Source organism: Notamacropus eugenii, chromosome 2 (genome assembly GCF_028372415.1).
Source record: "Notamacropus eugenii isolate mMacEug1 chromosome 2, mMacEug1.pri_v2, whole genome shotgun sequence".
Taxonomy (NCBI): domain Eukaryota; kingdom Metazoa; phylum Chordata; class Mammalia; order Diprotodontia; family Macropodidae; genus Notamacropus; species Notamacropus eugenii.
This window is the reverse complement of record NC_092873.1, coordinates 125,194,260-125,221,131: the sequence shown is the minus strand read 5'-3', so window position 1 is coordinate 125,221,131 and position 26,872 is coordinate 125,194,260. Positions and strand designations below refer to the sequence as shown.

The 26,872-nt window shown below is 37.8% G+C and overlaps 1 protein-coding gene across 3 annotated transcripts in view; it reads right to left on the bottom strand.

Annotated features, from left to right (window-relative positions):
• The window catches only part of BEND6 (BEN domain containing 6), a 79,546-nt gene that overhangs the window by 18,217 nt on the left and 34,457 nt on the right, over window positions 1-26,872 (bottom strand). For all 3 annotated transcript variants that reach the window (XM_072642533.1, XM_072642532.1, XM_072642534.1), the window contains 3 exons: window positions 9,324-9,541; window positions 8,328-8,520; window positions 6,170-6,308 (listed from right to left, as the gene is read on the bottom strand). In XM_072642533.1, the coding sequence (XP_072498634.1) occupies window positions 6,170-6,308; window positions 8,328-8,520; window positions 9,324-9,541 (550 nt within the window). The remainder of the gene's footprint in view (window positions 1-6,169; window positions 6,309-8,327; window positions 8,521-9,323; window positions 9,542-26,872) is intronic.

Here is a 26,872-nt window from a genome sequence, read left to right as displayed (position 1 = left end):
ACGTGCCAGGCACTATATTAAACTCTGGGGGAGGCTACACAATCTAATAGGGGAGAGACAACAAGCAAAGAAATATGAAGAGACAAGTTTTATAAAGGAAAAATGGGAAATAATTAAAAGAGGGAAGGCACTAGAATTAAAAGAGAGGCTGGGAAAGTTTTCCTGTAGAAGATGGGGTTTTAATTGGGACTTGAAGGAAGTCAGGGAAGCCAGTAGACAGAGATGTAGAAGAAGAGCATTCCAGGCATGGGAAAAGCCAGAGAAAAGGTCCAGAACCAAGGAGAAAAAGTGTATTGTTTGAGGAACAGGAAGTCATTGTCACTGGATTGAAGAATACATACAAGATTGGAAAGGTAGGAGGGGGCAAGATTATAGAGGACTTTGAATACCAAATAAAGGATTTTTATATTTTATCCCATAAATGATAGAGAGCCACTAGAGTTGATTGAGTAACAAGGTGACAGGGGTGCACCTGTGCTCTACAAAAATTACTTTGGTGACAGAATGGAGGAAGAATAGGAGTGAGGAAAGACTTGAGACAGGCAGACCCACCAACATAGTATTACAATAGTTCAGGCATGAGGTGATGAGGGCCTCTACTAGAGTGATGGCAATATCAGAGAAGAGGAAGGGGACATATTCTAGAAATGTTGCAGAGGGGAAGTGGACAGGTGTTAGTCACAGATTGGATATGGTGTGTGTGTGTGTGTGTGAAAGATAGTAAGGAGCTGAGGATGACATCTAGGCTGTAAGCCTGCAGGACTAGGAGAATGGTGGTGTTCTTGATAATTACAGGGAAATTTGAAGATGGGGAGGGTCTAGAGGAAAAGTTAATGAGTTTGATCTTGGATAGGTTTCGTTTATATGTCTCCTGGAATCCAGTTTTAAGTACTTAAAAGGTAGTTGAAGATGCCAGATTGGAGGTCTGCAGGGAGGTTAGGAGAGTAGAGGTAGGTTTGAGAATCCTCAGCATAGAGATGGTAATTGAATACCTGGATGCTGATGAGATCACCAAGTGAAGTCGTATAGCGAGATCTCACATAAAAATGAGAAGAGGGCCCAGAGCAGAACTCTTTGGGACACTCATGGTTTAGAAGGGTCTGGTTGAGAATTCATCACTGGAGAATGAGAAGGAGTGGTCAGATAGGTAGGAACAGTCAGTACCAGGAGAGAATGGTATCCCAAAAACCTAGACATGAAAGAGTATCAAGGAGAAGAGGATGATCAACAGTGTCAAAGACTGTAGGGACATCAAAGAGAATGAGGATAAAGAAAAGGTCATTGGATTTGGCAACTAAGAGATCATTGGCAACTTTGGAGAGAACCATTTTGATAGAAGAATGAGGTCAGAAGTTGTATTGTAAGAGGTTAAGAAGAGAGTAAGAGGAGAGAAAGTGGAGTAACCATTGTAGATAGACCTTTCAAAGAATTTAGCAACAAAGGGAAGAATAGATACAGGAGGAGAAGAGAAATAGGCATGTTTTTAGGCAATGTAGAAGGAGCTAGCAGACAGAGAGAGATTGAAAATAAGTGATAGAGTGGGAATGTCAGAGGGGCAAATCTGTTGGAGGGGATAAGGTGGAATGGGATTGCTTGAGCAGGTAACGGTGATATTATTTTAGCATCCTAGGCCCTCTCCAGTCGTCCTAATGAATATCAAGCCACTGGATCCAGATGGCTCTGAAGGAGAAAGTGAGGCTAGTGACCTTGCACAGCTCTTCCTCAGTCAAATCAAAGTCAAGTGCAAGTCATGTCATCATCTTGATGTCATGGTCCTCTTTGAGAAAGAAGGACAAACACAACAAAGGTAATATGCTAGGAAAAATGCTTTATTCTGGGGTTAAGGAGAAAAATGTAAAATCAACTAAACAACAAGTATCTACTAAGTTCCTATTATATTCTAGGTGGGCAGGTAGGTGGCACAGTGGATAGAGTGCCAGGCCTGGAGTTAGGAGGACTCATTTTTGTGAGTTCAAAATCTGGCCTCAGAAATTTACTAGATGTGTGACCCTGGGCAAGTCACTTAACTCTGCTTCAGTTTCCTCATCTGTGAAAGGAGCTGAAGAAGAAAATGGCAACCTACTCCAGTGTCTTTGCCAAGAAAATCCTAAATGAGGTCATGAAGAATCTGACATGACTGAAATGACTGAACATCAAAAATATGCTAGGTAGACACTGATGATACAGACAGAAAAAAAAAAACCCATAACTTAAAAAAGACCTAAATTTTTCCATGTTCTTCTGCCTCCCCTCTCCAAGAAGCCATTCCACATAAAAAGAAATTTTATGTCCTAACTTTCTAGATAGGGTAGTCTACAATGCATTTCTTCACTATGCATTTATTCCTCTACCTTTTGTAATCTGGCTTCTGCTCCCTACACTATACTGAAACTGCTTTCTGTAGGATCTTTAATAATCTTTTAATAACAGTGTACAAAGATATTTTCATAGTCCTTATCCTTCTTGACCTCTTTAAAACAAATCACACTGCTGGCAATTCCCTCCTTTGGGATATTCTTTCCTCTCTTGGTTTCCATAATATTGTATTCTCTTGGTACTCTAAGATAGCTACACTATCTCTTTCACTGAATCTAATCCCTTCTCTTGCCCACCCCAGCCCCAAGCCCCAGGAGAAGGGGGTGATGTCAGATAGGGTGCTAGTCTTTGATCCAGGGTATTTATAGCATCATGCCAGCAAAGGAAACAGTAAGTGGAAAGAGCTTTGGTTCTAAAATCAAGGATGAGTATTCATCATCCAGCCTCAGATTTTTACTATTTCTATGACTAAGAGTTCAAGTCTAATCTGCAGCCACATCATAAAACATCTCCTTATTGAAAAGGTACATTCAAAGTATTACTCTTGGTAGGTAGACCACAATTATGTACATTATTATTAACTCATATGCCCAGAATATCTGAGACCTAGTAGCAAGTAGTTAAACTCCATGGGCTTCAGTTTCATCTGTAAAATAAAGAGGTTGGATTAGATAACCTCTGAGGTCTCCTACAACTTTACATGGATCCTTTTATAGTTCAGTGGTGGCCTATAAAAGATTAATTAATATGTTCTAACTTTGTAAAATCTGTAAGAATACAGATCATTCACCAATTAATAAATAGTCAAGGGATATGAACAGGCAGTTATCTGATGAAGAAGTCCAAACAATTTGTAATCATAGGAAAAAATGCTCTAAATCATTATTAATTAGAGAAATGCAAATTAAAACAGTCTTGAGGTATCACTTTACATCCATCAGATTGGCTAAAATGATTGAAAGGAAAGTGACAAATGTTGGAGGGGATGTGGAAAAATTGGGGCACTAATTCATTGTTGTTGGAATTGTGAACTGTTTCAACCATTGTACAGAGCAATCTGAAATTATGTCCGAGGTTATTAAACTACCTATACCCTTTGATCCAGCAATATCACAACTTGGTCTGTTTCCCAAGATGATTAAGGAAAAAGGAAAAGAACCTATATATTCTAAAATATTAATAGAGGCTCTCTTTGTGATGACAAAAAACTGAAAATTGTGGGGATACTCATCAATTGGGGAATGACTGAACAAGCTGTGGTACATGATTGTGATGTGCTATAAGAAATGATGAACGTGATGACCTTAGAAAAATATGCATAAATTTGCACAAAATAATGAAGAGTAGAATGAGCAGAATCAAGAGAACATTGTATACTGTAACAGTAATATTGTCTTAAACACAACTTTGAGTGAATGTCATTTTGACTATTATAAATACCTAAATTAACTAGAAAATATTTATGAAGGAAAATGCTATCTGTATCCAGAGAAAGAACTCATTAATGGAAGTATGTTTGGGATGACTTTATGTATATGTGTGTGTGTGTGTGTATATGTGTATATATAATATGTTTATTTATGTATATATGTGTACACATGTACATATGCATTATGTTTCTAATGATAACCATCTTTAAGGCAGGAGTGAAAGGAAAAAAAGGAAAAAAATTACATGATAACTTTATTATATATTTTAAATGAATAGCAAGGATATATTGAATATATGTGAATAGCAAATAATAAATTTGCAGTTCCATATGCAATCACATTTCTAAAAAATTATACTAGGTTATGGAAATGCTTATTTTATTCCATAAATTAAAAATAAATAAAACTTTTCAAAAAGCAAAAAAAATTAATATATTTTGTGCAGATGTGTGGGAATTCTAGTTGCCTTGGCAAATATTGGAAAAAATGAAAAGAAAACACCCTAATCATTTTAGACAAGTAGATTAATAGCCAGTGGCAAAATAGCAATGTCACAGTCAAGTGAGAACTTACGGGAAAATCCTAGTGGGCTTTTTTTTTGGCATGACATCACTCAGTTTGTTCATGGAGAAGTCGACTGTATCTGCTGCAAACATCTAAATTGCCCTGTATGCCATGATTTGTCTTATGCTTATCATTAAAAGCTAATAATAATAGGTAACCTTTATGTAGCACTTGCTATGTGCCAGACACTATGCTAAGCACTTTACAGTTACTATTATCTCACTTGACTCTCGTAACAATTCTAAGAGGTAATTGCTATTGTTATCCCCATTTTAAGAATAAGGAAACTGAGGCAAACAGAGGCTAAGTGACTTTCCTAGGGTCACATACTTGGTAAGTGTCTGAGACCATATTTGGACTTAGATCTTCCTGATTCCAGGTCCAAAGCTCTCTATCCACTGCACCACCTAGCTGCCTATGCTTTTGCATGGGAACAAATGACCTGCTCTATACTGAACCTGATTCATACGGCTTCTTTCACATCTTTTCTGGGGATACCCTTTATACTTTTGAGCCCACAGCTCTTTCAATAATTAGCAAGTTTCTGTAATTGCCAGGGTGGGGGTGATAAACCAATAAATGTGAGAATTTGGGAGCCTACTTCCACTATCAAGAAGTCAGGAAACCCCAGCAATGAACCTAATACAGGCCTATGGCATTTCTGGGCACAGATCAGAAAGGAGTAGATACACATACACACAGAGACGCAGAGAGAGACAGAAAAACAGAGAGACATAGAGAGACAGGAAGACAGCAACAGAGCTGTATAGACAAACTATAAATAGACCAAGGATTAAGGATCTGGCACTGTCAGAGCACTAAGCCTTTCTTTCCAGCTGTTCTTTTGAGGGGGAGAGTTCTAGCCATATCCTCTCGTTAGCTCAGTGAGCCCCAACTGCATTTGTAGGTGTCAGTGAACCATAACATTAGATAGGTGTATTTGTATATGTATATATGAACACATATTTATGTAAAGGGTTATAGAGGCAGAAATATTACTCTAGAGTAATACATAGAGATTATGATATAGTAATATATAATATATGTTGTATATATACTCTGTGCATATATAATCTGTATATATATATGACATATATATATATACATGTATAAAGGATATAGGATATATCCCATATATGCACAGAGTAAGCAATTTTTGTAGATGACTGATTTTATATATTGACAGAGGACTTCTGATCAAAGCCGTTTACATTTCCTGCTGGCTTCACTGAGCTGAATAGGAAGATGTGGCTCATTCTCACCAGATCAAAAGGACTTCTGGAAAGAGGAGTCCTTGGCATGAGAAACTGCTAATCTCTGACCTTTAATCCAACTCTCTTCTGATTTCTTGGCTGCTAACCAGCTTATGGTTGATTATATGGTTATGTGTGTGTGTGTGTGTCTATGTGTGTGTATGTACCCACATACACATTCATACACACACATGTATATGCATGTATGTGTCTATCTATCTATCTATTATATATCTATATCTGTCTATCTGTATCTGTTTATCTATCTATGTCTATGGACCCTGATTTAATCTAAGGTCTTCTCTGAGGTTTGTTTGTTGCTTTACGGTTGAGTTGCCACACCTAGTGAAGAAATTAGTCTCCATTACTATCCCAGAATCCTTAGTTGAGTTCTGCGTGTCCATGGGTTCTGACCCATGGCTTCATTCTGATAAGTCTTCTTTTGCCTCTGTTCCTGGGGTATTGTCTTGAGGCTCCCCAACCCTGACTCCCTTTCTTTCCCATTCCTCTATGTACCCCAAAGAATATTCTGTTCTTGCCCATCTGGTTCTATTTCCAGACGTGGCTAGGTAGGACAGGGTAATGCCATAGATTTAGAAGACTTACCAAAAGGCATGCTTCCTAAAAACGTGGAAATTAAGATCTTGGCTTAAAATTGGCTTCTTAGTACAGTTATTTAACTTTTGGCCCATCATTCTCCTAATTAAAGCATCATCTGTGTTAGGAAATAACTCTTTTGTGACCCCTGTAAAATTTAAAAAAAAAAAAAAAGCATTTATAAGGTACTTTGATTGGAAAGAACGATTCATAATAACAATAATGCATATTTATACAACTATTTTAATAAAACATCATATACATTGTTTCATTTGATCCTTGCTTTCTAGGGAGGTTGGTAGTAGAAGAATTATCCCTATTTTACAGATGAAAGAATTTGACTTCAGTTAGATAGCTATTAACTAACAATAAGAAATTCTTCTAATCTAGGTACTCTTCCCTAAAAATTCTGCTGTCCCTACAAGTTAAGTAAAATAACCACTTTCCTTATTATAAATTATCCCATCTCTCTAATTTGCTAAAGAAAACCCCTAAATAGAGAAGAGTTTAGCAGAATCATTTAAGGAGAGGAAAAAAAATGGTTGGTTTTGCAAAAAAGAATCAGTTAATACAAGAGATGTTTACTTACTAGTTGTATAACTAACAGCTATAAATCCACTTGCCTGAAAGATGAGGCTGTTTTTATATCTACCTCTAACCAGTGCTAGTCAACGTTTTCAGTCAGCTGGAGGAAAGGGAATATATTGCATGCAGGACACACTTTTAAGTTTAATTTTCTTTATTAACATTTTCTCCATAGCTTTCTCAAGTCTATTCAATGAATAAGACAACAAATCAAATGCAGATTTGTAGCTTTTGCTGGTTTCGAATTATAAATGCTTACCCTGAAAATTTAACAATCATACTCATGAGCAGTTAGGGGCTGGCTCCAGCATAATATGTGAGAGAATTCCAAAACTAACTATAACTTATATTATAATCCCATGTATTTATATTGATATTCACAATTGAAGTAGGCTCTCTTCTCCGAAGTGCTTCAATGAATTCTTTGTAGATGAGGGATTAATATTTTTTTGAAGGGCTAACTTATTCTTTCTCTGGGCTCTATTAGAGGTAAATAAAAACTGAAAAATAATTGACAAACTATAAAATGACTCACTGAACTTTCTATTTCACATTTGGAACAATTAAAGCTTTTAAGAATTTCAAATTGTAGAGCTTCTGGTTAATAGGGTAGTGTGTAAACTCCCAGGGTAGCCCAGGTCTACCATGTGTACTTAAACAACAATAAACACTAAATTGAAAAAAGGTCAAGAAATGCAGTCAGGAACTTTAGTAAATGCCATAATCCAGACCAGGACTACATAGAAAGGCACCTGTGGAGTCAGGCATCATTTTGACTACTTTACCCTAGGGCAGCTGAAAGTCTTTAGACCTAGGAAGCACGAGAGGGCACGGAAACCTGTAGAACTTGGTACTAGGGAGACAGGGCAGTCCTGGGGTAGAGGTTAAAAAATCACAGCCCTCTGTCTGTTCTGCCTGCAGACTGAGCTAGGAACCAGCAGTTCTCTTTTTGGGACAGGAAGGTTGTAGGTCTGCAGAAATGTGACCTGAGACACTCAAAGGCCTTGAAGACTGCAGGGTTCTGAAACCAAACAATGCAAGGAGACCTGAAACCTGTCAGCCCTTTGAGCACAGACACATTAGGAGAAGTGAATGTGTAGAAGGAGCCCAGGTAATTGAGCTCAGGACAAATAAGGCCCAACCATCTCTTCTAAGATTATGGGAAAGGGTGGATCCTAGCTTGGCATAAAATCTCAAATCGGTAACTAAGGCTTGAAATATGAGTAAGCAGAAGACATTAAACACTATGAAGAAATATAATGGATAAGGAAACAATCAAGGGACAAAGACAGAAATAAGTAACTCCACAGTTACGCAGAAAGCCTCAGAATTAAAAAAAAAATGACGTGACCTCAAGTACTATAAGAGTACCTGGAAGACATGAAGCAAGTGATAAAAATGAAATTATAAGTGAAATAAGGTCTTTAGGACAAAGAAATTTTTAAAAATCTAATCATAAAAAGTGACAATAAGTTTGAAACTTAAAGACTACAAAAGAATAAGTAATTAGATCATACCAACAAAGAGTTTCTAAAATATTACATTGAGCTTTCGTGTAAGAATATTGAAAGCTTATTGTCACCTATGATTTCCTGGACTTCATTTTGATTCATAGCTGGCTTTGCTGCTTTCTCTTTAGAAGAAGAGGATTTTGCCCCTGTTAAGCTATGTGTTGCCATATATTCATTGGTATAAAGTGCTTGCATTATGTCATTTATAAATTTCTGAGGCTTGCTCTTGTTGCAAAGGGCAATCTGCCACTTTTCAATCTTGAACTGAAAAACAAAACAATTTATAATTATTAATATTTAATGAAATTCAACAAAACAATCATTTCCTTTTGGCTGAATCTTTACTTTTCTTAATTATGCTTACTTTATTTTTCTCCTTGGGTACAGGACAAAGACTGAACCTTTGATTTCATTGGAAGAGAGTCTTGGTGTGGAAAATTTCTTCACCAATGAAGACTATGACTGTAACTGATAGTCTTGGGGTTGCCAGGGAATTGACAAGTAGACTCTTAGTTAAGAGACATATGATCATAGAGCCAGTATGTGTCAGAAGCAAGCTCTTTTGGGTTCCAAGGCTGTCCCTCTATTTGATACCTATTGTGGTTATTTGTGCTGTATGAAATAACAACATCCCTTTAAAAGTTTTACATTTGACAGGCTAGGGCTGGACCTATGATTTTCATCGGTATAGAGAATTCCCAGACGAAGAAATTTCCTCTATCCATTCAGATCGGCAGGTACCTCCTTTGCTGCTTAGTACATTTAGAGGGTACCCAGGATCATACAGCCAGTGTGTGCCAGGGGCAAGATTTGAACCCAGGTCTTCATGACTGCAAAACTGGCTCTACAGTCACTATGTCATACTACTTCTTGTACTATATTTAACATATTTATAAATGTATAAAAACATGAGAAAGTTGAATAGTTATAGAGGCTCACAATATTAATCAAATGGTTAAATGTCACTTTGTCATTTGACTTGTAAAGAAATACTCTATCCAATAGCCATTCATTAATTTTCATGTTTTACTATCCCAGAGACTGACAATTCATATCATTTAACTAACCTCTTTGGCAATGGTATGCTCTTCCTCCTCCACTTTCGAGGGGAGAAATGAACTGGAATTACTATCCACCTTAGAATAAGGATCTGGTATAGAATTTCCTGCAGGCTTCCAGATGCCCTGGGAATGAAGGCTAGGTGCAGAAGGAACTCCTCCCCTTTTAAGCAGAGCTGCTGCCATGCCCACAAGTTCTTCAAAGTGGGTAACTGCTTGGGGTAACACTAAAACCAGAAGAGAAATACAGATGGTGTGTAACTTTATATGGATTCATAACTGTTTCCATTCCCAAGCTCCTTGCATCAGCATGAGATCACATTAGGCTATTTTCAGGTCTACCACAAGGTGACCTGTAATCCCTCATAAAAGAAGATGATTTTCCCATGGTCTATTTATGAGTTTTTAAATAGGGCAAAGAATGAAGGGAATGAATATTTATTAACCATATGTTAATATGCATTTATTAAGTGTAATGCTAACTGGTGGAGAACCTTTGTTTTCTTGGTGTTAAGTTTTAGGCCAAAATTAGCACAAGCAGAAGAAAATCAATCCATATTTTGTTGTATCTCAGTATCAGAGGTTGCATTGTGCAAACAAAAAATCATGCACCAAGTGTCCTTCCACTTTAATCTTGGTTTGTATCATTTTCAAGTTAAATAATTTACCATCAATGCAGTAGGTGACTTTGATGTCATGTTCTTTGGCAGTATACTTTACAGGGATGTACATACCCATAGATGATGAGGTTGATGTATGCATTGCCAGAGCTAGCTTGGTGTTTAGGAGGCTCCAAAGGAAAGTGTGAGAAAGAAGAGGTATTAGACTGCCTATCAAAGTGAAAGTCTGCAGAGTGAGACTTCTACAGAAGTCTGACTTCGTTGTTGTATGCCTGTGAAATCTGGACAATCTACCAGTACCATGCTAGGAAACGGAATCATTTCCATTTGAACTGTCTTAGGAAGAATCTGAAGATGACCTGGCAAGATAAGGTACCAGACACCAGAGGTCCTTTCTTGTGCTAAACTGCCAAGCATTCAGCTTCTATTTCAGACAGTGCATCTCTGATTGGCTGGCCATGTTGTTTCAATGTGAAATGTACATTTGCCTAAAAGACTATTGGAAGAAGAACTAGGCAGGCACTTATGGAGATCAGAAGAAGCAATACAAGGATACTGTCAAGGTCTCTCTGAAGAACTCTGGAATTGATTTTGTGATATGGGAGACACTGGAAAAGGATTGCCCAGCATGGCGTGCAAGCATCCAAGAAAGCACTGTGCTCTATGAAGGAAGCAGAGTTGTCGTAGCTCAAAAGAAATTTAAAGACACCTCCACTTCAAATAGTCATATGGATTTCTTGTGTCCAACCTGTGGTAGAGTGTTCTGAGCTCATGTTGTTCTGATCAGCCACAGCTGGACACATTGTACCTTGACACCAACATAGTGATTTTGGTCCTCTTTGAGAATCAAGGACAACCACCACCATCACCATTACATGTGAGATGATAAGGGTCTCTACCTTGGGATACCACTCTCTTCTTGTTCTTCTACCTGTCAGATTAAGTACCTACTACATACCAGGGATCTACAATGTTCCCCTCCTGGATCACTGCCCTGTTATATTGGAGGGGCTTGTGTAGCTCAGTGAAACTATGAGCTATGATGAGCCTGGACAGACTTCGGCAGAAAGGGGAGAATAGAAAGGCATGTCTGTGGTCTGTGAGGTCATGAAGAGTTGGACACCTCTGAGTAAAAGCAACAACAAAATGTGCCAAGCACTGTGTTTAACTTAGGAATACAAAGAAAAGTTAGAGTTCCTCTTCTCAAGGATCTCACAGACCTCACAGGGGAGACAACATACAAACATGTACAAACTACATATACATATACACACATACATATACATATATGTGTGTACACATCACACACATATATGTATATATGTAAATATATGAAATTAGAGATGATCCTGGAAGTAATAGAGAATTACTGGAGTGAATTGAATAGGAGAGGTGTGGTGTCTAAATTTTAAATTAACAAGATCAGTCTTACAGCTGAGTGGATAGAAGGTGGACTGAAATGGAGAGAGACTTGAGGTAGGGACTAACTATGACGCTACTGCAGTTTTCTAGGTATGAGGTGATGAGGGCCTAGACCAGGGCAATGAGGTCAGAGGAGAGAAGGGAATAAATATATCTACAAAATGTTGTGAAGAAAGAAATAAAGGATTTGGCAACTGATTGGATTTGGGGGATGAAGAGAGTAAGGTGTGGAGGATGCAGTTGAAAGGAAAATACTTTGTTTGGACTTTTGTCCTGATTTATAAGGCAAAACTCAGGGCTGAAAGAACTAAAAAGAGTTTATTATGAGTAAATAAAGGTAACAATAAGTTGATGGGCTGACCACCAGAGATCATTGATAGCTTCAAGGTGGAGCCAACTTTTATGGGTAACTTTCCTAATGAGAAAAACACAATTCAGGTAAGTCCATATAGCAAAAAGGGTTGTTCCTCCCCCAGGTAGCAAGTACTTAACAATTTCCTTGTAGGGGTATGGAGATCAGGGGACTGGGTGACTGATCCCCCCCATCTGAGCCTCCCCCAATACTGATTGATAAACAGGATCACTGACTAAACATAGCTTTCAATAATGCTTAAGTTGTGAGCCTGGGTTACTGGGAAGACAGTCGTACCTTCTGCAGTAGCAGGGAAGTTAGGAAGACGGGAGGGTTCTGGGAGAAAGGTAATGAGTTCAGTTTTGGACATGTTTTAGTTTATGATGTCTATGAGACATGCAGTTTGGAGACCAAGAGATCATTAGTGCTGGACAAATCTAAGAATCATCTGTATAGAGGTCATTATTGAAACCACGGGAGCTGATGAGATTACCAAGTGACATGATATGGAGGAAGAAGAAAAAAGTCCCAAGAGATTGATATTGTAGACCAGAGCTCTATAATGACTATGCTATGTGTTAGAACTTCCCTTCCTCATAGGGGAGAAGGACAATGGCATTACACAACAACAAGCCAATTAGAAGGATTTCTGAGGCTCAAAGCTGCTTGACATACCAGTGATCTCATGTGAAGTGAACTTTAGATGAACTTGGGGATGACTGCAGAGACCTGACTAGCCCTAAATGGCTCAAGGATAACCTTGAGCAGCAGCTGCAGACTCGGGACTTTCCAAATACTTACTCCCTGGTTTATTGTGTCTAATCTTCTCCAATTAATCCTCCCACCTTTCTGAAAGTCTCTGGAAACTATATTATCTCACCCTATTTCTCTCTCTTTTGAGAACATGAGAACTCTCTCTGCTCTCTTGAAGAATCTTCTCTCCCTGACAAGCCTTTTCTCAGACAATAAATGCATTTAATTGATGTATTGGACTGTGTTTCATTTCAGATTCCTTTATGGGACTGGGGAACATCTGTTAAGAGTAGACTATTGGTAAAAGATATTACCAAGTGAAATAGTACAGAGAGTGAAGAAAAGATGTTCCCCACTTACACCAGTAGTTAAATGGCATAATCTGGATGAACCCAGCAAAGGAGACTAAGAAAGCATGGTCAGATAGATAAGAGGGCAAACCAGAGGAGAAAGCAGTATCATGGAAACCTAGACAGAATAGAATATCAAGGAGAAGAAGGTGATAGACAGTACTAAAGGCTATCAAGCTTTTGGAGGAAAAGGACTGGGGGAAAGGAGGTGAGAGGTCAAGAAGGATAGTTCAGGCCCAGTGCCAAGTGTTGGAAATAAAACAACATAAGTGAAATAATCCTTACCCTCAAGCAGTTTAAATTCTAACATGGGAGACAGCATACATGTCAATAAGTATACTCAGAATAAAAGTGAGAATAATTTGATACTTTGGGGGGATTAGTAGGAAAGGGTATTTCACTGAGATGTATTTCTTGCAAGATTACGAAGCACTTATTTTGAGAACTTCTGTGAAATGTTCCCTGATCTGAGAGCCAGGGTGTGAGGCAACAGGGTGACTAAAGTTGAATTCCCTGTTCTACCATTTACTGGATGCGTGAGGTTGGACAAAATCACTTAACTTTCTGGTTGTTATCTCATCTATAAAATGAAGGGTTTGGATGGGATCAATGGTGTTAAACCATATATAAGGAATATATAACCATATACAAGGATCTCTGTGGGCCCCATATAGACTTTAAAAATGTAATCTTATATATGTCATTATATTTTTATTTCTTTTGTTGAATTTTCCCAATTATATTTTAATCTGGTTTGGGTTGCACTCTGGAGTGTTTTGAGCCTCATGCATCCTGATACTTGTGGATTAGATGACTTTTTAAGGTCTTTTAAGCTCAGGATCAATTACCCATTGCAATTTAGTATTAGGGAGATAGACAGATAGCATTTCTATGATCTCCGATCCTAAGTGGTTTTTCTTTCTCTCTTAGATCTTGTATGTGGTGCCTTGAATGTGCTGTGTTCTCTCTTTAAGGTACTCATAACATATTACATTTGTATTCTAGTTATTGTTATATCATCTGTACATAGCTTGACTTTTTGGTATGATTCAAAAAGTTTTTCCTACTGAATTTTACCCTTTAAATTTATGCCCTTAATTTTGTTACTTTCTTTTGTGACCAGTTAGCTATAGTTCAGCTACCAGTAATTTTAGCCAATATTTTTGTGGGGAAGTTCCAAGATATGTTATTAAGGGGATGTTTATTGAATGTCTAGAAAATGTCAACATTGGCTTCATCAAGAACAGGTCACGCCAAATTTATCTTATCCCTTGTGGCAGAATCACTAAATAGGTAGATGATTTATCTCTCATAAAAGAGGCAAGCAAAAGACTTTTTAGTGGAGGGAAAAAGAGGGGAGGTAAGAGAAAAACATGAAGTTTACTCTCATCACATTCGACTAAAGGAAGGAATAAAAGGCACACTCATTTTGGTATGAAAACCTATCTTACAATACAGGAAAGTGGGGGAGAAGGGGATAAGCAGGGTGGGGGGGGGTGATGGAAGGGAAGGCAATGGGAGGAGGGAGCAATCTGAAATCAACACTCTTGAGGAGGGACAGACCAAAAGAGAGAATAGAAGCAATGGGGGGCAGGATAGGATGGAGGGAAATATACTTAGTCTTACACAACACGACTATTATGGAAGTCATTTGCAAAACTACACAGATATGGCCTATATTGAATTGCTTGCCTTCCCAAAAGGAATGGGTGGGGAGCGAGGGATGAAGAGAAGATGGAACTCAAAGTTATAGGAACAACTGTTGAGTACTGTTCTTGCTACTAGGAAATAAGAAATACAGGTAATGGGGTATAGAAAGTTATCTGGCCCTACAGGACAAAAGAGAAGATGGGGACAAGGGAAGGGAAGGATGATGGAAGAGAGGGCAGATTGGTGATAGGGGCAATCAGAATACTCGGTGTTTTGGGGTGGGGGGAGGGGACAAATGGGGAGAAAATTTGGAACCCAAAATTTTGTGAAAATGAATGTTAAAAGTTAAATAAATGAATTTTTAAAAAAATTAAATTAAATTTTTAAAAAAAAACCATAGTTGATTTAGGGGAACTAAGGTTTGGACAACTGATGTAGCTTCTTAATGGCCCAACTAGAAAAGTCAGTCCGTGAGGAGGCTCCAGGGGTTGTTCTCCCTCAGACTGAACTAGTCAGCTAGCCTGGCCTACAAAGAACCAGGGAGGGTGTTCTCAACTGAAGCAATGTTGTATTCTTGCAGCTATCCTTGTATCTGTTGTATGTCCTTTCTGAGTATACTAGGTGATCTTAGGGTGGCCTCTGTGCCTTTGATGGCATTTCCGGTAGGACTGGCATCCCCTACTGTTCCAAAATAATTTGAGACAAAACCTTCTTTGGACATTCAACAACCAGGGACATGTGAATGTGCTCTGTATCTTAAGAACAATGCCCTGAAGATAATAAATGTTGTCAGATGTCAAAAAACAAATAAATGAATAAATGAATAAATAAATAAATAGGTAGATGATGAGGTGTGAGGTAAAGTTTCTCTGTATTTTAAGTGTCGTCTGAGGTCCATGCTGACTCTTGAGTGTCTGTGATTCTGTAACTCATTTCTGAAACACAATCAGGATAACACAAGACTTATCAGCTTCTACATTAAGGCATTGGAGGGTTTGGAATATGATATTCCAGAGGTGAAAGGAGCTAGGTTTAAAACCAAGAATCACCTACCCAGTAAAACAGAGTATAATAATTCAGGGAAAAAAACGGTCATTCAATGAAACAGAGGATTTTCAAGCATTCTTGTTGAAAAGACCAGAGCTGACTAGAAAATTTGACTTTCAAATACAAGAATCAAGAGAAGCATGAAAAGGTAAACAGAAAAGAGAAATCATAAAAGACATTAAAGTTGAACTGTTTACATTCTTACATGGAAAGATGATATTTGTAACTCATGAGAACTTTCTCAATATTAGGGTAGTTGGAGGGAATATATCTAGAGGGCACGGGGGAAGTTGAATATGAAGGGATGATATCTAAAAAACAAAATTAAGGGGTGAGAGGGGAAAATGTTGGGAGAAGGAGAAAGGGAGAGGTAGAGTGGGGTAAATTATCTCTCATAAAAGAGGCAAGAAAAAGCTTTTACAATCAAGAGGAAGAGGGAATGAATGAACCTTACTCTCATCAGATTTGGCTTAAGGAGGGAATAACATACATACTCAACGGAGTATCTTACCCTACAAGAAAGTAGGGGGAAGGGGATAAAAGGGGGAGATGATAGAAAGGAGGACAGATTGGGTGAGGGGGTGGTCAGAAGCAAACACTTTTGAAAAGGAACAGGGTCAAAGAAGAAGATAGAATAAATGGGGGGTGGGATAGGATGGAGGGAAATATGGTTAGTCTTTCACAACATGGCTATTATGGAAGTGTTTTGCATAATTACACATGTATAACCTATGTTGAATTGCTTGCCTTCCCAATGAGGGTGGGTGGGGAGGGAAGAAGGGAGAGAATTTGGAACCCAAAGTTTTAAAAACAAATGTTAAAAATTGTTTTTACATGCAACTGGGAAATAAGATGTACAGGCAATGGAGCATAGAAATCTGTCTTGCCCTACAAGAAAATGAGGGGAAGAGGGATAAGAAAGAGGGTGGAATAATAGAAGGGAGATCGGATTGGGGGAAGGGATAATCAGAATGCAAGCCATCTTGGGGTTGGGGGGAGGGGAGAGATGGGGAGAAAATTTGGAACTCAAAATCTTGTGGAAATGGATGTTGACTAAAATACATTAGAACATGAAAAAGAGAAATTAGTCTGAGTTTGGGTGTCTTTTAGAGTTGTTTTTGTTTTACATTCCTGCTATGGACTATGCCAGGTCAGTTTCCTGATAGTTTAGATTTGGAACAAAATGAGAACTCATAGGTCATTCAAACCTTAACAAAAGGAGATTTACTCAGCCACTGCAGGAGAAGGTTATTCATCAAGGATGGCTATTGAGAACAAACACCTTGATATGATTCAGCTGAACAAAATCCCTACTGGGATTCAACAACTGAATATCTGAGAGCTCTTACAACTCCTCGCTGCCGCTTTGTATTTAGCTGTTGGGAAGTGATGTCAATAGTCTGAGCCTTTAGTCCCCTGAGCTAAACAAGTCTAAAGAAATATTTCATTACCTTATATAGAAAGACTACTCTAACTCTGAATTGAAAGGTAAGGCTATTGCTTTATTAATTCTCCCACAGTTCACTTCTTCATGGCAAACTCGTTAAGCTTTGTTAAGCTGATAGCTTAATAAATACAAGTTGACTGACTGACCTCCACCACTTAAATGACTTTGGGACTGTTACCAGTCAGTCAACACTGTCCTCTGATGTTCAAGAAGCCTGATACACACAATACCATACCCAAAAGGAGGAAGATTAAAAACAAAAAACCAAAGGAACATAATGAAAAAAATATATACTGATATAGTAGTTTCCTGAAGGAGTGACTAAATCAGGGAGAGTCCTGGGAAGGACCAGGTCTAGGTCTAAATGATCAGGTCCATGTGGTTAGGGATGAAAAATCTTTGCAGTTCTTAGTGGTTCTTAGTGTAAAAAGGTAACACAAGTGGAAGAAGCACCAGGAACATCAAGGTTACAATGAAGATGATGATACTTCCTGCCTAGCCACTGACCCTCATCACATGGCAGGGAGAATTGCCCTGTACCATCACCCTAGTCTGCCACCTTCTAACTCCTTCTGGGCAGGAGCTACACAAGGATTCCTGAGTGTTGTACTGGCAGCCAAGTCAAGGTACAAATCAATTTTATATTACAGTAAGCAATGGGCTATAGTGGGTCTGCCTTTAGCCACTGCAGATGCCAGTGCTCACTCTTCTGCCACTCCTTCTGGAAACTGATCTGCCATCTACTACTTCTGTGGCCCATATCTTTGTCTGCTGACCTTAGGCAGGCACTACAGCAAGGGGGAGCAGTGGATAGAAGGGTAGCCCTAGAGGCATGAGAATGTGAGCTCAAGTCCACCCATGTGATCCTGGGAAAATCACTTAACCTCCATCCTCAGTTTTCTCAATAATAAAGTGAGAATAATAGAACCTACCTCCTAAAGTTGTTATAAGGATCAAATAAGATCATATTTGTAAAGTGCTTAGTTTAATGCCTGGTACATACTCTGTACTTTATAAATGCTTATTCATTTCTCCTTTCCCTTCCCTCAGCCTTCTGTCTGCTCTAGCAGGGTCAATTGCTGTTCCTTGTGCCCAGACAGTACAACTGCTTCTAGTAGGGCCTGATTCCTTCCACCTTAGGCTTGGATAGCTGTATACATGACTATATCTTTATTCTTAAGCCCAACTGCTGGGGCTTGACTAGGCCTGACTATATTGGGGAAAAGATACAGACAGAGCAGCATAATGAACAACAAAGCCAGAGATTACTGAAGGCGAGTATAAGCAGTGGTCATTTCTGCTGCAGGTGGGAAATGCTTCTGGAGTCTGAGTTCTGCACTCCTGAGGGGCCCTTCTTTGCAAGCTCCAAGAGTATTATAATTCCAAATTTATAGTTCAGAGGTTAAACTGGAAATTTTCCAAACTGATGCAGCATGCTTCTTGTCCCCAGCTAGATAGCAAATTTTCCATTTCCCCAATTCTAGAAATGTCTCTAGTTTCCTGGGAAGAATTTAGCACTTGCTTTTGAGTACCTCATTCAATGGCTTATATCAAAGAATCACCACAAAAGCAACTTGGAAAAATTGTGGTTGGTCTCTGAAATTCCAAATTTAAAACCAAACCAAACAAAAAAAAAACCCCTCAGTTTCCAAAATTCTAAAATTCTATAGTTCTCACCGTTGAATTCGCTCCTACCACTCTTCAATGGCTTGGCTAGGTCCATGTATGATTCATAGGACTGATGATTGCTGGTTCAGCTGCACTGGTATTTCCAAAAATCAATTCAAAATGGAATGGTTTACACAAATGTAAGTCTCTTAAAGCTGCAGGGCCTTCTTTTAGGAGGCTTCCTACAAGCAATTGGGTGATGATGACATTAGCAATACGAAAACATCTCCTCCTGATGAGGGCTCAGCACTACTACTATTTGTTCTGAATTTGTCCTTTTCTAATGCAGAAAAAACATCTTTCTCCATGCCCAAAATTTTATCTTTTCTAGGTTGCTCTGAAGGTAAACTGAATTTTGAAGAGATATACTTGTTAGAACTTAAATTACCAGGATGGGAAGGTCCAATAAAGCTGGACCACCTAAAACACAGTTTATCTCAATTATCTTCAAAATACAGTTCTTAAGGACAAAGCATATATTCACATTGTTTTCTTCTTGATGCATGACCACAGTTTACTCTTTAATCTTCCAGTAGCCTGGGGTACCTCACAGTTAGCAAACAGATGTCTAGAGACATCACCAAAGCTATCAACAGATTCTTGAAGGCCATTATTGGCTCACTTTCCTCTTTTCTGCTCATCCCTCACTTCAGTGATTTTATGTTCTAATGCTGTAACATGATGGCAGTTGTTCTGGGCAGAGCCTAACTCAGACTAGTTCCCTGGTAGTTTAAGTCTGACAGTGAAACAACATCATTTCTAACTTTATAATGTTACAGTTAAAATGAAATGTACTTAGTCATGGTGACAAGATATTCTTCAAAGATAGACACCAAGAACCCCTTGAATTTTCAGTTGGCCAAAGCTTCCATTAGGATTCAACAGCCAAGCATCTGAGATCCTCCAGCACTTTGTGATTTCTTAGACTTGAGTGATGAGAATGTAATTAACAGTCTGAGCCCTTCAGTGCCCGGAGCCAACCAAGCCTTGAGGAATGTCTCAGTTCCAAAGAAAACAGCCTAACTTGCTTCTACCACAGTTACTTCAGTCATTTTTATTTTGCTCCATATTAGTTCATACTAGTCTTCTCATGCTTCTGTGAATTCCTCATTCCTCATTTCTTTTGGCCCAATAATATCCAATATTCATTCAACCTAAAAGTACTGTAGTTTTCATTTGCTTTTCTCTTATTATTAGTCAGTCAGTAAACATTTATAAAATGCCTATGTGATAGCACTTAGAGCAGTTTTTCATGTTTATAGTTTACATTTCTGCTTGAAAATTTGTTCTTATCCTTATAGCCTGTTATTGTGGAATGAATCTTGGCCTCATATATTTGTATCAATTTCCTATATAACCTGTATATCAGACTGATTAGAGATATTTGATATAAGGCTTCCCCCTAACCTGACTTGGTTTTTCTTCCTGTCTTCAGGTTTTTCACTGGCTGTCTACCATGTCTTGGAATAATATTTCCCCTCAAATCTGAGAATTCCTGACTTCTTTCAATACTTAGACCAAAAGTGACATTGTGCAAGAGTCCTTTCTTACTCCTCCCAATGCTGATGTCTTCCCCTCTAACTTTACTTTTCCTCCATTCCATGTTATGTATCTTGTTTATGTCTAATTAATTACGTATGTATTGTCTCCTCCTTTAGATATTGTAAGATTCCTGAAGTTCGGCTTACTTCCTTTTAAGAGAATTGTTTCAGTTATTTCTTTTCATTCTTGGAGCTTAGCTCAGTGTCTGGCACATATTAAGTACTAAATAAATGTTTGTTTATTGATTATTTTAGCTGCATTTATTTTGTTTATGTAAGAGCTTTTAAATTTCATCTTGCTAAAGTTTTCCATTTTGTCTCTTATGGTCACCTAGTTTTTCCTGTGTTTGGTTAAGGACTTATTCCTTAACCAGAGATCACATTGTGGTAGTAAGCCTCAGTTATATTATAAAAACATGAAGAAATAATATTATGAACAGTATATTAGTTTAAAGTTCTTGGTCTGACTTGAATAAAAGACCTGATTAATCTATAAACAGAAGAACTAATCAGTTTCTAGGAGGAATATTAATTACCTGAGATTAATATCATTAGAGAATTTTATCTTTCTATACCTAAGTAAATATCCTTTAAAAACAATTTGAGTGCCCAGTCTTGCTGGCTCCTTATATGTTTGTGAGATCTGACTGTTTAAAAAAAGTCAAGTTTTTTCAGTTATACTAATGAGGTATTTGTGCATAAGATTCTGCCCAAGTCTATATCTATGGCAGTCTTATGAATTGTACAATATAACTCCTAAGCCACAACAGTATAAATTTTTTTTTCTTTTTATAATACGTCACCTGCCCAATCAGAGAGTAAGGTCATTTTAGGTCAGACCTTTTTTGCAGGGAAGTTACTTTTATTCACAATAGGGAAAGGTCTGAATGTACTCCAAAAGCAAGGGAGTTTATTACAACCCTATGACCAGGTGACAGGGACTTTTAAAAATCCTTCTCCTGAGCACTGGCTGGAAAATAAGCCTGTCTCCTAGCACCGCTGGGAATTTGGTGAGCCTTATGTTTTTCTGCATAAGGTTATCCAACTGACACACAAGTGACAAATTTGGCCCAATTGATATATAAGCAGCAAGTTGGATATTTTCCCCACATTGTTGGAGGTTTATTTAGCATGTGGGCTTGCTCTGTACGTAGGCAGAGGTCTGTCATATGTGTAGGATTATCTAGACCAGAGATATCAAATGTGATCAGAGGGCTGTATGTGGCTTAGAAGTATAACCCTAACGAGATTAAAATGTAATGGGAAATATTTCACAACATAAATAAAAATACAATAAAACGCAGGTATTACATTTTTAAAACTGAGTCAATATGCAACCTGCAGGAAGTCCCTATATATGGATTAGCAACGACTGTTTATATTTGAGTTTGACTCCCCTGGTCCAGACAAAGATCTGGGAAACCTTTAGGAATGACCAGGAAATTTATTCATGAGTTAGGTTGAGTCTAGATTCCTCCCAGAAAGTAAAGTCGTAAGCCAGGTTTCCTGAGTTGGTTAAGGTTTGAATCAGGCTTTTGAAAACTGGTGAACATTGAGGCCAGATGCCCCACAAGAAGTCAGAATGGAATGCCCGATTAAAAAAAAAACAAAAAAAACAGAAGGAACCTCAAAGATGGAAAACAGATTGTTTAAGGATAAAAATGACTGTCCCAGGAAAGACCAACATTTTTTTAAAATTCTGTGCTCAACAAATATCAACTTCAATGAGTCCTTCCATACATAGCAAAATAGTAGGATTGTACATGCAACGATCATCTCTGTTATAAAACTATTAAACGTCATTATTGTACTAATTATTATTTTGAATATTAAACTGTACATCTCCATGTTTTTTTAAAAAAAGCTTGCTTTTCTTTTTAAAGATCAGCATGTAACTTTCAAAGCTGTACTGTTTGTGATTTTGTGTTTTATATTTCACATGTTACAGAAATAGAATTTCAAAGTTTAAACAAATGGAATTGACACATTACAGATCATCAGGTTAAAAAGTTTCAAAAGAAATATCTTTTGATCCAATTGTGTGCTCAGAGGGTTTTTAAAATATTGATTCAGTGAGTGGTTACCAGCAAAGAAGTGTTATTTTTGTCCTTTATGTATTGAAACTGGATCAGTAAAAGATGTTTAGTCCCTGACAGAATTGAAAACAACTTGTGTGTGTGTGTGTGTGTGTGTGTGTGACAGCAAATGAAAAGAATCTTCTAACTAAGCAGTTTTACAAAGTGATCTTACAATTACATTTTACCCTGCAAGTCTTTTTTTTTTTGTGTTTCACTTACAGCAGGAATGTATCTTTTTAGAGACAGGATTTGTGATTTAAGTAATTTAGTATATAGGATTTCCAGCTGGTGAAACTCCATCTACTGATCACCTTCCCTGCAATTTATAGTCTTGGAGAGTTATCCAGGGCACTGGGAGGTTTTGTGATTTGCCTCTAAATTTTGGTCAGAGGAGAGAATTGAACTCAACCATTGCTTGCCTCTTAGACATATCCTTAAGGAATAAAGTGCCTCAGGAAAAAAAAAGTAAGGCAAATACTTTTGGAGAAAAGGCAATACTTCTTTTCCTATTAGGCAGCTTGATTTCCCAGTAGGCCAGACTAACTGGGCAAATCTGGATGATTTGACAGAATTTAATTGTCTAGTACATTTCAAACAAAGTCACCTAAAAGAAATTAAATAGAAAGAAAGAATTAGAACAGACCATGTAATTGCATAAATTAGAAAATGAAGTAACCTAAGAGCCTCAAGGATATAGAGAACTGTCTAATAGGATTGGAAGTTCAGGGAATTAGAATGGACCATCTGGGAATGCAGTGGCACAACCAAACTCCTTGATACTGGATGAGTTGGAGTAGGGTGCTTGAGATGAGTTTCTAGTTCTGGAGGTAACAGTGGTGGCATCTACCCGGGTTGTGGAGTGGTTGTGGTATCCACAGGTAGTAATTTTCTTTTTTGGAAAGTAGAAAGTGTGGAGGGAAAATATTATGCTATTATGGTGATTGGAGAGAGAAGCCCCAGTAAGCATTTTGTGCTAAGATCAGACTAGAATCTGAAAATGTTAGGCTTGGCTCTAGGAGCCAGGCTTTGGCTCTTTAGAACAAAGAGTTCTAATGGAAGTGGCAGAAATAGACTGACATCGATGGCAAAGATGGGATCAATAAGAAGCAATAAAAGCTTAACTCCCTTTTCTGATGCCTGGTATGGGCAGGCACATTGCACATCATTATTTTCTATTTCATTATTTTTGTCTCCTATAAATTATAACCAGTCATAAGTGATTTGTAATTCATGTATATTAATTAACTGCACGGTGGTGGTAGTGCTTGGAGGAAGGTAGGGCAATGGAGAAACCCAGGGACTTGTGTTGTGGTTTGTCCTTCATTCTTGAAGAGGACCATGATATCATGGAGATGATGACATGACTTGCAATTGAATTTGATTTGAGTGAGGAAGGGCTGTAGAAAGTAACCAGTCTTACTTTTCTAGAGCAAACTGTGTCCAGTGGCCAGATATTGATCAGAACCACGGGAGACGGTCCAGGATGCAATGGGTGACTTAGAACTTTTTAAGTTAAGGTCTTTTCAAGTTCTCACTTTGAGGGAGGCAATGCCCATTCAGTGAATAGGTCAAAAAACTAACTAGATCAAAGGTTTAGAGCTCTATCCAGAATACTAAGGTTTCCTTTCCCTAAATGGTAGTTGAATCAATTGAGATAAGAATATTAGATTTTTAATTTTCATAATTCTGGTAAATTCATAAATAGCAGAGGTAGGTGAACCACATGTCAATAGATCATGTACCACTCCCTTTCCTCCAAGGAAAATGATCTCTGGTAAGCCAGAGTCAGGTGTCTTAGATTGGTAAATGTCTTAGGGAGGCTTTTGGTCTCTAGAGTAAGGGCTAGAGTAAAAATGTAAACTTCCTGGGCTACTTAGGAGAAAGGTGTGGTTTGGAAAGAATTTTCCAAGTTCACATTCCTGAGGTGGAGGTGTGGACTAGAAAACTGAGCAGTTTTCATTTTGCTATTATCAGTCAGGCAATAAGCACTTATTAAAGACCTACTATATGCTGTTTTCAGTGCCTTTTCTTTCCACCCTGTCTTCAAACCTTTTCTTGTGTATAGTTTTAATTTTTCTCAATGAACAGAAATCTACTTTTTCTTCTCATCTCTCCCATGCTCCCAATATGGAAAGGGATGAAGCAGGACTAATCCTTGTGCACATAACTATAATCACATAAAATGAATTCCTTAATTGGCTACGTAAAAAAAAAGAATCTACCTCAGTTTGTATCCTAAGTCCATCACCTATCTCTCTGTGAGGAGGTAAATAACTTGTTTCATCAGGGGTCTTATGGAATTGTGCTAAATTTTCACACATTGCCAGACACCTGTTGCTTACAGTGATTTACATGGCAATAAAAGAAACATTGTAAACCTAGAGGTTTCACTTCTCCCTCAGTAGCACAGTTATATAATGAATTTCAGATTATTTTGTTCAACCCCTCCTCTGGGGCTACCTCCCCAACTTGCTCTAGAGCTTAAAGGTTGAATCCCCCAGGGCATGAATAGATGACTACTCTAGGGTTCTAGAGTAGGGAGTAACACAGTAACACAGTAAAACTATTGCTGTAGCTCCTGAGCCCTCACCAGCATTCTTCTCCTTAACAATCAACCAGCAGTCTCAATTAGCTCTTATCAAAGGCATTTACTAAAATGGCATAGTAAGAACAGTTATTATAAAACATTCTCCCCAGAACCTGGGCACTTCCACAAATAAACACAGCATCCAAGAGGAGAGTGGGCTCAGACTTACAGGGCAATGGAACAGAGGTACACATATAGGGAACATGTGTGGCAAAGGGATAACTCACTACTTTTAGTTCAGGAACACCTTTCCTGAGTTCATCAGTTTCCTGAGTTTTTCTATGGTACAAGGAGTCACAGTCCCTGATGCCATCTCCTTCCTTGATGTGTCTCTTCACTCACATCTGGATACATTGCCTCTCATTTGTCCCATGTTTCTGGTGATATGGTCAATGAGGGGAGAGGGAGGAGTATAACATCCCTCTCTATGTTTTCTTCTCTTCCCCTCTTCTGCTCTCTGGTAGAGGCACAAAGGTCTGCCTTCACAAAATATTTCCAAGCGTGAATCTTCCCTCAATGGACTGCTTTATTCCAAGACTGGCTTGGTGTTTTTCTGCATAGATCCTAGAGCTGTGACTGATCCTCTCAGTCAATAACATTGCTTCCTTTCTTTATCCAATTGGAGAGGTTTGTATTTGATACAGTAATTAGGGCTTAATTCTAACCTGATCATATGTGAATATATTGTTGTAGATTTATAGGAAAATCCCTTAATACCTACCAACTTTTTAGGCTTATTGATTGATTCTATGATCCTGTCAAAGAGGCACCTAATTAAGGTATCAGTGCTTAGGCATATGGTATTTATAGATTTGTTATGGGAGCAATATCCTAATCTCTATCCTCATTTAAGTTGGCTTATTTTGTTTTTTTTTTTCCTTAAAAGGTACTGAAACCATTTTTAGATTTGGTTCAGAAGACTAAAAGTCCAGGCTGTGGACATCACTTCTCTGTCACCTGAGTACCCATCAGCCACTAGGAGCTCTAAGAGCATTTTGATGGTTGGTTGGCAACCTGTAAACCTGAATGTTTTTAAGTTTAGATTTACATTAGATAGTTGACTTAGGAGCAAGTAGTCTATGCATGGCATAGTAGCACTATGTTCTGGATAGTAATTGATAGACAATGGTGTCATGCCTAATCTGTGAGTGAAAATTTCTGTTTTTCTCTGAAAGCAACTAGCATGAATACCAAAATTGAGGGATTCTGTCTATCTGAAGCTTGATCCAAGTAGAAATACTTATATGCCAATGGGTTGTTTTTGATAGTCTTTCACTAAAATGTACTCTAGAATTTTTCTTCTATTTTTGGAAGGCACCTTTTCATATTCTCCTCTAATTCTTTTTATGATGTGAATCTTTATGTAAATGTTGCTTATCCATTTGAAATTTATTGTGGCATGTTGTATAAGATGTTGGCCTAAACCTATTTTCTGCAAAATATTTTTCTTAACTATTTAATCTGCTCTACTGATTTTTTTTTTTTTTTGCCTTTTAACCAGTACTTCTTTATAATTTCCTTTGAGATCTGGTTTTTCTAGGCCTCCTTCATTCCTATTTTTTTAATATTACTTCTCTTGAGATAATCAATCTTTTGTTCCTATAAATAAATTTTGCCATTATTGTGACTAGTAACCCCTTGGCAGCTTGTCATAACACATGATCTGAGAATTAACTCAAGTCATTTTCTCATTTTTATTGTTTTGGCCAAAGCCCAACCATAAATAATGAATATTTCTTGAATTATTTTTCTTCTTTTGTTTCTGTAAAGAGTCTTTTGTTCTAGAGCTCAGAGTTACTGTGTTTGAGTCTGGTCTCTGACACATATTGACTATGTGACCCTGGGTAAGTCACTTAACTTCTCAGTATTGGAGGCCACTCTCAAAAATATTAAATTGCATATAGTTGCTGATCTTCATTGGTAGAGTGGACTTTCTCACCAGGATTTTTGACATCAAAGAAATCACAGAATTTTATATAACTTATTTAAGTCTTCAGTATTTCTTGGTAGGTTAACACATTTGGTAGTTATCTCAAAGGGAAT